Genomic DNA, 14,124 nt, shown 5'->3' on the forward strand with positions numbered 1-14,124 from the left:
TTGGGGTGTTTCGCCTTGGGTTTATCCTGTTTGGAACTCTCTGGGTTTCTTGGACTTCTGTGACTATTTCTTTCCTCATTTTAGGGAAATTTTCAACTATTATCTCCTCGAGTATTTTTTCATGGCCTTCCCTTTTATCTTCTTCTTCTGGGACTCCTATGATTCGAATGTTGGGGCGTTTCATATTGTCCCAGAGATCCCTGAGGTTTTCCTCATTTCTTTTGATTCTTTTTTCTTTTTTCCTCTCTGCTTCGTTTATTTCCATCATTCTATCTTCTACCTCACTTATCCTATCTTCTGCCTCCGTTATTCTACTGTTGGTTCCCTCCAGAGTGTCTTTTATCTCCTTTATTTCATTATTCATTATATATTGACTCCTTTTATTTCTTCTAAGTCCTTGATAAACATTTCTTGCATCTTCTCAATCCTTGTCTCCAGGCTATTTATCTGTAACTCCATTTTGCTTTCAAGATTTTGGATCATTTTTATTATCATTATTCTAAATTCTTTTTCAGATAGATTCCCTATCTCCTCCTCTTTTGTTTGGCTTTGTGGGCATTTCTCATTTTCCTTTACTTGCTGAGTATTTCTCTGCCTTTTCATCTTGTTTAGATTGCTGTGTTAGGCGTGGCCCTTCTGTATTCTGGTAGTATGAAGTTCCTCTTTATTGTGGAGGTTCCTCACTGTGGTTGGGGTTGGACAGGTGGCTTGTCAAGGCTTCCTGGTTGGGGGAGCTTGTGTCGGTGTTCTGGTGGGTGGAGCTGGATTTCTGCTCTCTAGAGTGCAATGGAGTGACTAGTATTAATTTTTGAGATGTCTATGGATTTGGTGTGCCTCTGGGCAGCCTGTATATTGATGCTCAGGGCTATGTTCCTGCATTGCTGGAGAATTTGTGTGGTATGTCTTGCTCTGGAACTTATTGGCTCTTGGGTGGAGCTTGGTTTCAGTGTATATGTGGAGGCTATTGGATGGTCTCTTATTAATTAATGTTTCCCCTGGCTTTCAGTCTTATTCTTGCAGTAGCCTCAAGACTTCTCCTTCCATACAGCATCAATAATAAAACTTTTAGGTTAATGGTGAAAAGATTCTCCACAGTGAGGGATACCCAGAAAGGTTCAGTGAGTTACATGGAGAGATGAGGTGAGGGGGCGGGGGGTTGAGGTGCCCAGGAGGGGAAGAGGGAAATTCAAATGTGGAGAGAGCAATCTAGCCAGTAAGCACTTCCCTCTGTGCTTTCCACAGTTTGGAACCCTCAGAATGGTTCACAGAGATACATAGAGAGGGGAGAGGAAGGTAATAGAGGTGAGCATGAGTAGAAAGGGAGGAATCAAGAAGGGAGAGAGAGATCTGGGCAGTATCCTGTTCCTGAAGTGTTCTTCGGTACCCAGAACACCCTCAGAGATTCACAGGATTGGGTTGAGAAGAGAAGGAGGAGGGTGGGAGATAGAGGTTCCCTGGGGGAGAAGAAAGAGCATCAATAGGGGGAGAGAGTAATCAGGCCAGTTATCACACTCCTGAGTAAAAAATGGGTCCTAAAGATTGGGTTCTTAAATGTACAAAATTGATATCAAATATGTAAAACAAAGATTAAAAATCTAGAGTAGAGGTTAGACTCTTATAAAACTTACAATATAAAAAAAAAAGAAAAAAAGGAAACAGTGTAAAAAGAAAAAAAACACTAAAAAAAGAAACAGTAAAAAAAGTAAAACAGGAAAAAAACAGTAAAAAAAGAAAACACAAAAGGTATAAGATATATGTATGCAGTTTGCTTCAAAAATAAGAAATAATATTCTTAAAATAGTTGTTTTAACTGGGTTGTTTTGACTAGGTTGACTGTATAACTAAAATATTTACTGTTTTTTTAGTAACTAAAAATGTATAAAGTTTATCACAGTATATTTTGCAATTTCTGTAAATGTAATCTTCAGCAATCTAGTATAGAGATCTTTATGTGGATTTATTTTATACAATGTCCTACTAAAATCAATAAATTATAAAAGCTCTATCTATGAGATTGCAAACCCAAGATACTACTTCGCTAGACTCTACCTTTGTGTGTCTTGAGCACTGGACAGAAGATGGTATATCTATTTAGAGGTCTTAGTTCATTTTCTTTCATGTATGAAGGTGGTGCTACAGTTTGAGTTTCTCTCTTAGCCCTTGACACCCATCTCCACTGGGGTTGGAGCCCTGTAATAAATGTCCCACAATTTGACCTTTTATATCTGCATCATAAAATCAGGCAGATGGTGTAGTTTATGGCTAACAGGCAAGAGTTTCTCCTTTTGAAGCTCTTTTTTTTCCCACAACTAATCCATTACCAGGTATGCTACATGCCATTTTATCTGATGTGTCCTAACAAGGTAACTAGGAAGTTTACTAAAATAACTTCTAATATGTTTTTGAAAAAAAAATCCCAAATTTTAACTGTAATAATTAAATAGCTAACATTGAATGCACTGAGTTATGTTAGCACATTTCCTGGGTATCTTGCATCACTGTTTCAGTGTTATGGCTTCTGTCATAAACTAATTGGAGAAGGAAATGGCAACCCACTCCAGTATTCTTGCCTGGAGAATCCCAGGGACAGAGGAGCCTGGCGGGCTGCCGTCTGTGGGGTCGCACAGAGTCGGACACAATTGATGCAACTTAGCGTGCATGCATGCATGCATTGGAGAAGGAAATGGCAACCTGCTCTAGTATTCTTGCCTGGAGAATCCCAGGGCAAAGTAACCTGGTGGGCTGCCGTCTGTGGGGTCACACAGAGTTGTACACAACTGATGCGACTTAGCAGCAGCCGCATAAACTAATGTGATTCAAAAGTGGTCGAATAGAGAATGCAAGTATAAAAAATGCAAAATCACTTATGTTATGCTTGAAAGTAATAACATTTTTATTGACATTTCTGAAGAAAAACTGAAAACTCACCTGTGACTGAGCTGCATCTGAATTCATGATCATTTTAATATTGTAGTAAAACATTTATTTCTTACTTCTTACCCCTATGTATGAAGCTTCCTTTTCTAAAAGATGGTAGATTAAATACAATAAAAAAAGAGTAGGTCTCTGAATTCTTTAGGAATAGATGGGTTTTGCCATGATGCTAATTACATATATATTATTTGAATCATATGTCAAAGTTTTCTAGTTGGATCAATCCAAATGTGTAGTATCAAATAAGGTAGAAATTATGATCAGGCTTATCTTAGATACTGAGTATATTTGTAAAAAATATGAGTAACAAACTTTTTTGTAGTTCTAATTCTATACAAAATAAGACATGTCCATATTTTGAGATACTTCTAGCTCTAGAGGTCTAATATCTATGGGTAAATAATTTTATTATTTATAAGGAAGTCAAAAAAGTTGAAATTTTAGACTCTGAAGTGCATCCTAATAGTGTTGAAATAAATGATACATTTCTTAAAACAGTACCTTTATATAGAATTCATAACAACACACTTTTTCACCTAAAAAATATTAGTGCTTACTTTATATTACATACTAAAGTAGCATGTGCATATAGGTATTGTTGTTTAGTCACTAAGTTGTGTCCTACTCCTTTGCGACCCCATTGACTATAGCCCACCAAGCTCCTCGGGCCATGGGAGTTCCTAGGCAAGACCACTGGAGTGGATTGCCATTTCCTTCTCCAGGGTATCTTCCCAATCCAGGGATCGAATCTGCATCTCCTGCATTGGCAGGTGGATTCTTTACCACTGAGCCACTAGTATTAGTGACAGGCTAAAGACAGGGCAACTCTTACTCAGAAAACTATTACTCTACTGAGTTTTCTCAATGGAACAGTTTAGAGAAATAGTGACTTTAAATATTTGTAATGATAATCCAGTTAACTTTGAAAATTCACATGTGGATATGATGTTAAATCAGTGCTAATATTCTTCTAAAATCAAGATATTAAGCAATTCTAATTATATAAGATTGCTTCAGATGAGAGTCTTTTGACATCCTAGTTTTTAGCCAGACTTTTATTCTTTTGACATATATTTTCAGACCTAAGAAAGATACACATTTTCCATATCATCAATGACAAATCCTATTTCATTCTACGTTTATATTTTTCCTGTTTATATTTGCTGTGTAGGCATTTCAAATAGTGATGTGATATCTGCCTTAGACTTCTTGTAAGTATCTCTATTTTTCCATATAAGGTGCAAGAGTGAAGTAATCTAATGACAAATGAAAGGCATGTTCATATAATTATAAGCAGAAGCTGATTGATGTTGTTTACAACTCCTAGTATATATAAGAGACTCAAAGTTAGATACTTTTACAAATCAGTCATGCCATTTTTTAATAAAACTCAGTTAACAGGTAAGCATTTGCTGATGTTGTGGTGGGTTTTCTCTTCCCCAGGTACTGGGAGATCGGTGGGCAAACATCTGTAGGTGGACTGAAGATCGCTGGGTTCTTTTACAGGATGTTCTTCTAAAATGGCAACGTTTTACTGAAGAGCAGGTGAGTCACATGGGGGATAGTGTATCAGTGAAAGACATGGAGAGATGTTAAATGGGTACATAAAAAATATGAGGTACTTTAATAATTATTCTTCTTTCTTTTTTGAAATTATTTGATTTCTTTCAGTGCCTTTTTAGTACATGGCTTTCAGATAAAGAAGATGCAGTGAACAAGATTCCCACAACTGGCTTTAAGGATCAAAGTGAAATGTTATCAAGTCTTCAAAAACTGGCTGTATGTATTCTTAAGTTATTGACATTAAAAAACAAATAGTAGTTTCTACTAACATCCTTATTTGGTCTTTCTAATGTTTAAATCTTAAACATAATATTCATTGTTCTTTCTTAGATCAGTCTCTTTAATTATATTGTCACTTGTCTTAATTAAAATAGGGAAAGGTGATTGTGGGAAAGATTGAAGGCAGGAGAAGGGGGCAACAGAGGATGCCATGGTTGGATGGCATCATCGACTCAATGGCCATGAATTTAAGCAAACTCTGGGAGATAGTGAAGGACAAGGAAGCCTGGCATGCTGCAGTTCATGGGGTTGCAAAGAGTTGGACATGACTGAACAACAACAATAGTGGAAAGAGAAACTCTAGTGTCTCTGCCTCTTCTTACAAGGTCATGAATCCCATTATGGGGGCTTCACTGTCATAAACTCACCTAAACCTAATTACCTCCTGAAGGCCCAATGTCCTAATACCATGATATTGGGGGGTGTAGAATTTCAATATATATATTTTGTGGGGACACAATCATTTGGTCCATATCATTATACCCCTGGATTCTCAAAATGTGTGTCTTTCTCACATGCAAAATATATTCATTCCATCTGAACAGACCCAAAATAACTTACATAGTCCCAATATCAACTCTTTAGCATATATTGTAAAGTTCAAAGTGTCATCATCTAAATCAAATAAGACTCAAGGTCTGAGGCCAAGCTCTCCAACTATGAACCTGTGAAACCAGACTAGTTATATGCTTCCAAAATACAGTGGTGTGACAGGTATAGAATAGGTATTCCCATTTGAAAAGGGGAAAATAGCAAAGGAGTAAGGGTGACAGGCCACACGTAAGTCTAAAACATAGCAAGAACAATTCTGTAAGTTCCTAATGCTCGAAAATATTCCTCTTTGGACTGATGCTTTGCACTCCAGGGCCACCGGAGTGGCACTGTCACCCCCAGAATTCCATAAGGTGGCCTTGCTTCTTCAGCTTCACAGTGCACTGCCCACCCACATGGCTTTCTGCTGCAGCCCCACTCACAGGACTTCCTGTCGTGGCTGCTCCTGAGGCCCTGGGTGGGGGCATCCTGCACGCCCGCCCCCCTCCCCCCAAGCCTGAGAGGTAGTCCCACCCTTTGAAACCCAGGAGGAACTGGCTCTGCCATTTGGGCCTATGGTAGGGGTGGCAGCCCTGATGTCTTTGTATCACCTATATCATTCTCCTCTTTTCTTGATGGGAAGAATGCACGTGTTCACAGCCTGCCTTCAATCCATCCAGTTTTCTTTGTTTCCGTTAGTCCCAGCTGGCAGTTTCTGCCGGTATATTACAGTATCCATGGCTTCATATTCATGTATCCATAGTATATACATCTGTATCCCTGGCTTCTGATCAGAGAGCTGATTAGGTCTCTGGTTCACATCCACACTAAAATCCTCATCAAATAGTAGATCAACCACACCCTTAGTGTTCATGTCTAAGTATCCTTTCTCATTTTTTTTTTTCCCAATGTGGATAGACTGAGAATTTTCCAAATTCATAAGTTCTGGTTCCTTTTTGCTAAACAGTTCCTTCTTCAATTGATTTTTCTCTTCTTGATTTTTTACCTTAAACATTCAGAAGAAACCATGCTGTTCCTTTCACACTTTACTTAAGTATATCCCAAAGACATCAAATTTCTTAACTAAATATCCCGTTTCATCATGCACAAGTTCTACCTTCTACAAAATACTGGAACATCAACACAATTCAGTCAAGTTCTTTGCCACTTTAAAACAAGGATTGTCTTCTCTCCCTTGGCCAATATTTTCCTTACTTTGTCTGAGACCCCAACAGAATGGCCTTTACCATCCATATTTATACCAACATTCTGTTCATGATCATTTATGTATTCTCTAAAAAGATGGAAATCTTTCCAGCTCTCCTTTTTTCTCCCTGAGTCCTCACCAGAGTTGCCCTTTGAAGTTATCTTCATGGCAATCTTGACTTGTTCAAGCATGCACCTCAAAACTCTTTCAGCCTCTACCTATGACCCAGTCCAAAGCTGTTTCTGCGTTTTTAGGCATTTGTTACAAGAGACACCAGTTCTTGCTCCCAATTCCTGTCTTAGTCTGCTTGTGCTGCTATAATAAAGTGCCACAGACTGGTGACTTTAACAGTAGATATTTATTTCTTACAGCTCTAGAAACTGGGAAGCACAATATCAAGGTGCTGGAAGATTTGGTTCTTGGTGAGGGCCCTCTTCCTGGGGAGACAGAGGAAGCTCTGGTATCCCTTCTTTTTTGTATGAGGACACTAATTGCAGAAGACATAAGAGGCACAGGATTGATCCCTGTGTTGAAAAGATCCCATGGAGGAGAGCCAGGCAACCCACTCCAGCATTCTTGCCTGGAGAATTCCATGGACATAGAAGCCTGGTGTACTACAGTCCATAGCGTCACAAAGAGTCAGACATGACTAAAGTGACTTGGCACACAAGCAGAATCCTAGAATGGGGGCCCTACTCTCATGACCTCATCTAAGCATCATTACCTCCCTAAAGCTCCACCTCCTAATATGATAACATTGGAAGGTTAGGCCTTCAAAATATGAATTTTGGAGGGACATAAATATTAATTTTAAAATATGTAGGTAAAGTTTCAACTTTGTTTTTTTGAAACAGAATTGTACTCTTTGAAAAAGTATAACATACCTGGAATAAGATTACAGTAAAAATTTTAAAATTAGCACTGAAAAGTACCTGTGAATGTTCTGTAAAATTATAAACAGTATAGTTCTAGAGTAAACTTAAGTTTCATAAATCTAATAAGTCTAAAATAAACTTAATTAGATTCTCTGAGAAATATAAGAGTAGCACAAGAAATGATTATCCTTACATGCTAAGTCGCTTCAGTCATGTCCGACTCTGTGTGACCCCATAGATGGCAGCCCACCAGGCTCTGCCATCCCTGGGATTCTCCAGGCAAGAACACTGGAGTGGGTTGCCATTTCCTTCTCCAGTGCATGAACAGGAACAGTGGAAGTGAAGCCGCTCAGTCGTGTCCAACTCTTAGCGACCCCATGGACTGTAGCCTACCAGGCTCCTCTGTCCATGGGATTTTTTCAGGCAACAGTACTGGAGTGGGGTGCCATTGCCTTCTCCGTATCCTTACATAGAAGGGGCTTATGTCAAATTTTGGAAAATAAGAAAAACATTAAAGCAAACAAAATGGCATTGATTATAGCACCCGTATGTTTTTTTAATTTTAATTGGAGGCTAATTACTTTACAATATTTTGGTGGGTTTTGCCATACATGAATCAGCCATGGGTGTACATGTGTTCCCATCCTGAACCTCCGTCCCACCTTCCTCCCCATCCCATCCCTCAGCGTCATCTCAGTGCACCAGCCCTGAGCACCCTGTCTCATTCACTGAACCTGAACTGGCGATCTATTTCACATATGGTAATATACATATTTCAATGCTATTCTCTCAAATCGTCCCACCCTCGCCTTCTCCCACAGAGTCCAAAAGTCTGTTCTTTACATCTGTGTCTCTTTCGCTGTCTTGCATATATGGTCATCATAACCATCTTTCTAAATTCCATATATATGTGTCAATATACTGTATTGGTATTTTTCTTTTTGACTTACTTTGCTCTGTATAATAGGTTCCAGTTTCACCCACCTCATTAGAACTGATTGAAATGCATTCTTTTCAATAGCTGAGTAATATTCCATTGTGTATATGTACCACAGCTTTCTTATCCATTCGTCTGCTGATGAACATCTAGGTTGCTTCCATGTCCTGGCTATTGTAAACAGTGATGTGATGAACATTGGGGTACATGTATCTCTTTCAATTCTGGTTTCCTTACTGTGTATGCCCAGCAGTGGGATTGCTGGGTCGTATGGCAGTTCTATTTCAAGTTTTTTAAAGCATCTCCACACTGTTCTCCATAGTGGCTGTACTAGTTTGCTCCCACGAACTGTGTAAGAGGGTTCCTTTTTCTACACACCCTCTGCAGTATTTATTGTTTGTAGACTTTTTGATAGCAGCCATTCTGAATGGGGAGATGGTACCTCATTGTGGTTTTGGTTTGCATTTCTCTGATAATAAATGATGTTGAGCATCTTTTCATGTGTTTGTTAGCCATCTGTATGTTTTCTTTGGAGAAATGCTTGTTTAGTTCTTTGGCCCATTTGTTGATTGGGTCATTTATTTTTCTGGAATTGAGCTTTAGGAGTTGCTTGTATATTTTTGAGATTGATTAGTTGTCACTTGCTTCATTTGCTATTATTTTCTCCCATTCTGAGGGTTGTCTTTTCATGTTGCTTATAGTTGCTTTCATTGTGCAAAAGCTTTTAAGTTTAATTAGGTCCCATTTGTTTATTTTTGCTTTTATTTCCATTACTCTGGGAGGTGGGTCATAGAGGATCCTGCTATGATTTATGTCAGAGAGAGTTTTGCCTATGTTTTCCTCTAGGAGTTTTATAGTTTCTGGTCTTACATTTAGATCTTTAATCCATTTTGAGCTTATTTTTGTGTATGGTGTTAGAAAGTGTTGTAGTTTCATTCTTTTACAAGTGGTTGACCAGTTTTCCCAGCACCACTAGTTAAAGAGATTGTCTTTTCTCCATTGTATATTCTTGCCTCCTTTGTCAAAGATAAGGTGTCCATAGGTGTGTGGATTTATCTCTGGGCTTTCTATTTTATTCCATTGATCTATGTTTCTGTCTTTGTGCCAGTACCATACTGTCTTGATGACTGTAGTTTTGTAGTATATTCTGAAGTCAGGCAGGTTGATTCCTCCAGTTCCATTCTTCTTTCTCAAGATTGCTTTGGCTATTCGAGGTTTTTTTTTTTTTTTATATATATATATTTCCATACAAATTGTGAAGTTATTTGTTCCAGTTCTCTGAAAAGTACCATTGGTAGCTTGATAGGGATTGCATTGAATCTATAGATTGCTTTGGGTAGTATACTCATTTTCACTATATTGATTCTTCCAATCCATGAACATGGTATATTTCTCCATCTATTTGTGTCATCTTTGATTTCTTTCATCAGTCTTTTATAATTTTCTATATATAGGTCTTTTGTTTCTTTAGGTAAATTTATTCCTAAGTATTTTATTCTTTTCATTCCAATAGTGAATCGAATTGTTTTCTTAATTTCTCTTTCTGTTTTCTCATTGTTAATGTATAGGAATGCAAGGGAATTTTGCGTGTTAATTTTATATCTTGCAACTTTACTATATTCATTGATTAGCTCTAGTAATTTTCTGATGGAATCTTTAGGGTTTTCTATGTAGAGGATTATGTCATCTGCAAACAGTGAGAGTTTTATTTCTTCTTTTGCAATCTGGTTTCCCTTTATTTCTTTTTCTTCCTTGATTAGTATGGCTAAAACTTCCAGAACTATGTTGAATAGTAGTGGTGAGATTGGGCACCCTTGTTTTGTTCCTGACTTTAGGGGAAATGCTTTCAATTTTTTACCATTGAGGATAATGTTTGCTGTGGGTTTATCATATGTGGCTTTTATTATGTTGAGGTATGTTCCTTCTGTGCCTGCTTTCTGGAGGGTTTTTATCATAAATGGATGTTGAATTTTGTCAAAGGCTTTCTCTGCATCTATTCAAATAATCATATGGTTTTTATCTTTCAATTTGCTAATGTGGTGTATCACATCAATTGATTTGCTAATATTGAAGAATCCTTGCATCCCTGGGAGAAAGCCCACTTGGTCATGATGTGTGATCTTTTCAATATGTTGTTGGTTTCTGTTTGCTAGAATTTTGTTAATGATTTTTGCATCTATGTTCATCAGTGATATTGGCCTATAGGTTACTTTTTTGTGTGGCATCTTTTTCTGGTTTTGGGATTAGGGTGATCGCCACCTCATAGAAAGAGTTTGGCAGTTTACCTTCCTCTGCAATTTTCTGGAAGAGTTTGAGTAGGATAGGTGTTAGCTCTTCTCTAAATTTTAGGTAGAATTCAGCTGTGAAGCCATCTGGTCCTGGGCTTTTGTTTGTTGGAAGATTTCTGATGACAGTTTCAATTTCTGTGCTTGTGATGGGTCTGTTAAGATTTTCTGTTTCTTCCTGGTTCAGTTTTGGAAAGTTATACTTTTCTAAGAATTTGTCCATTTCTTCCAAGTTGTCCATTTTATTGGCATATAGTTGCTGATAGTAGTCTCTTATGATCCTTTGTATTTCTGTGTTGTCCTTTGTGATTTCTCCATTTTAACTTCTAATTTTGTTGATTTGATTTTTCTCCCTTTTGTTTCTTGATGAGTCTGGCTAATGGTTTGTCTATTTTATTTATCTTCTCAAAGAACCAGCTTTTAGCTTTGTTGATTTTGGCTATGGTCTCCTTTGTTTCTTTTGCATTTATTTCTACCCTAATTTTTATGATTTCTTTCCTTCTACTAACCCTGGGGTTCTTCATTTCTTCTTTTTCTAGTTGCTTTAGGTGTAGAGTTACGTTTTTTATTCGAGTTTTCTCCTGTTTCTTGAGGTAGGCTTGTATTGCTATGAACCTTCCCTTTAGCACTGCTTTTACTGAATCCTATAGGTTTGGGGTTGTTGTGTTTTCATTTTCATTCGGTTCTATGCATGTTTTGATTTCTTTTTTGATTTCTTCTGTGATTTGTTGGTTATTCAGAAGTGTGTTGTTTAGCCTCCTTTTGTTTGTATTTTTCATAGTTTTTTTTCCTGTAGTTGACATCTAATCTTACCACATTGTGATCAGAAAAGATGCTTGAGATGATTTTAATTTTTTTGAATTTACCAAGGCTAGATTTATGGCCCAGGATGTGATCTATCCTGCAGAAGGTTCTGTGTGCACTTGAGAAAAAGGTGAAATGCATTGTTTTAGGGTGAAATGTCCTATAGATATCAATTAGGTTTAATGGTCCATTGTATCATTTAAAGTTTGTGTTTCCTTGCTAATTTTCTGTTTAGTTCATCTATCTGTAGGTGTGAGTGGGGTATTAAAGTCTCCCACTATTATTGTGTTACTGTTAATTTCTCCTTTCATATTTGTTAGCCTTTGCCTTACATATTGCAGTGCTCTTATGTTGGGTGCATATATTTTTATAATTGTTATATCTTCTTCTTGGATTGATCCTTTGATTATTATGTAGTGTCCTTCTTTATCTCTTTTCATGGCCTTTATTTCAAAGTCTATTTTATCTGAGATCAATATTGCTACTGCTTCTTTCTTTTGGTCTCCATTTGTGTGAAATATCTTTTTCCAGCCCTTCACTTTCAGTCTGTATGTGTCCCTGGGTTTGAGGTGAGTCTCTTTTAGACACCATATATAAGGGTCTTGTTACTGTATCCATTCAGCCAGTCTTTGTCTTTTGGTTGGGGAATTCAACCCATTTACATTTAAGGTAATTATTGATAAGTATGATCCCGTTGCCATTTACTTTGTTGTTTTGAGTTCGAGTTTAGAAACCTTTTCTTCGTTTCCTGTCTAGAGAAGATCCTTTAGCATTTGTTGGAGAGCTGGTTTGGTGGTGCTGAATTCTCTTGGGCTTTGCTTGTCTGTAAAGCTTTTGATTTCTCCTTCATATTTGAATGAGATCCTTGCTGGGTACAGTAATGTAGGTTGTAGGTTTTTCTCTTTCATCACTCTAAGTATGTCCTGCCATTCCCTTCTGACTTGAAGAGTTCCTATTGAAAGACCAGTTGCTATCCTTATGGTAATCTCCTTGTGTGTTATTTGTTGTTTTTCCCTTGCTGCTTTTAATATTTGTTCTTTGTGTTTGATCTTTGTTAATTTGATTAATATGTATCTTGGGGTGTTTTGCCTGGGGTTTATCCTGTCTGGAACTCTCTGGGTTTCTTGGACTTGGGTGGCTATTTCCTTCCCCATTTTAGGAAAGTTTTCAACTATTATCTCCTCAAGTATTTTCTCATGGCCTTTGTTTTTATCTTCTTCTTCTGGGACTCATATAATTCGAATGTTGGGGCATTTAACATTTTCCCAGATCTCTGAGGTTGTCCTCATTTTTTTAAATTCTTTGTTTTCCTCTCTGCTTCATTTACTTCCACCATTCTATCTTCCATCCCACTTATCTTATCTTCTGCCTCAGTTATTCTACTGTTGGTTCCCTCCAGAGTGCTTTTGATCTCAGTTATTGCAGTATCATTATTGATTGACTCTTTTTTATTTCTTCTAGGTCCTTGTTAAACTTTTCTTGCATCTTCTCAGTCCTTGTCTCCAGACTATTTATCTGTAACTCCATTTTGTTTTCAAGATTTTGGATCATTTTTGCTATCATTATTCTGAATTCGTTTTCAGGTAGACTCCCTATCTCCTCCTCTTTGATTTGGTTTGGTGGGCTTTTATCATGTTCCTTTACCTTCTGAATATTTCTCTGCCTTTTCATCTTGTTTAGGTTGCTGTGTTTGGGGTGGCCTTTGTGTATGCTGGACGTTTGTGGTTCCTCTTTATTGTGGAGGTTCCTCCCTGTGGTGGGGTTGGATGAGTGGCTTGTCAAGGTTTCCTGGTTAGGGAAGCTTGCATTGTTGGTGTTCTGGTGGGTAGGGCTGGATCTCTTCTCTCTGGAGTGCAATGAAGTGTCCAGTAGTGAGTTTTGCGGTGTCTTTGGGTTTGGTGTGACTTTTGGTCGCCTGTATTTTTGTGCTCAGGTTTATATTCGTGTGTTTTTGGAGAATTAGCTTGGTATGGCATGCTCTGGAACTTGTTGGCTCTTGGGTGGAGCTTGGTTTCAGTGTAGGTATGGAGGCTTTTGGATGAGCTTTTGTCGATTAATGTTCCCTGGAGCCAGGAGTTTTCTGGTGTTCTAAAGTTTTGAATTTGAGCCTCCTGCCTCTGGTTTTCAGTTTTATTCTTACAGGAGCCTCAAGACGTCTCCATCCATACAGCACTGATAATAAAACATCTAGGTTAATAGTGAAAAGATTCTCCACAGCGAGGGACACCCAGCGAGGTTCACAGAGTTACATGGAGAAGAGAAGACGGAGGAGGGAGATAGAGGTGACCAGGAGGAGAACAGGGCAATCAAAAGGGGAGAGAGCAATCTAGCCAGTAATCAATTCCCTATTTACTTTCCACAGTCTGGAAAACTCAGAGAGGTCCATGGAGTTCCGCTGAGATGAGAAGAGGGGGGAAGGAGATAGAGGTGACCAGGAGGAGAGGAGGGGGAGTCAAAAGGAGAGAGACCAATCTAGCCAGTAATCAGTTCCCTAAGTGTTCTCCACAGCCTGGAACACCCAAAGAGATTCACAGAGTTAAGTAGAGAAGAGAAGGGGGAAGGAGGAGATAGAGGTGACCTGAGGGAGGAAAAGGAGAGTCAAAAGCGGAGAGAGCAAGCAAGACACTAATCACACTGCTAAGTAAAAATGGGTACTGAAGATTGGATTCTTAAAGGTACAAGATTGATAACAAATAACAAAAAGCAAAG

General features: G+C 38.1%; 1 protein-coding gene across 2 annotated transcripts in view; it reads left to right on the forward strand.

The window, feature by feature from the left end:
• DMD (dystrophin) overlaps positions 1-14,124 on the forward strand; it is a 2,147,259-nt gene that overhangs the window by 658,249 nt on the left and 1,474,886 nt on the right. For both annotated transcript variants that reach the window (XM_081564318.1, XM_081564319.1), the window contains exons 14-15: positions 4,378-4,479; positions 4,606-4,713. In XM_081564318.1, coding sequence (XP_081420444.1) covers positions 4,378-4,479; positions 4,606-4,713 — 210 coding nt within the window. The remainder of the gene's footprint in view (positions 1-4,377; positions 4,480-4,605; positions 4,714-14,124) is intronic.

The sequence above is a fragment of the Giraffa tippelskirchi genome, chromosome X (assembly GCF_054371585.1).
Source record: "Giraffa tippelskirchi isolate mGirTip1 chromosome X, T2T-mGirTip1v1.2.pri, whole genome shotgun sequence".
Classification (NCBI taxonomy): Eukaryota; Metazoa; Chordata; class Mammalia; order Artiodactyla; family Giraffidae; genus Giraffa; species Giraffa tippelskirchi.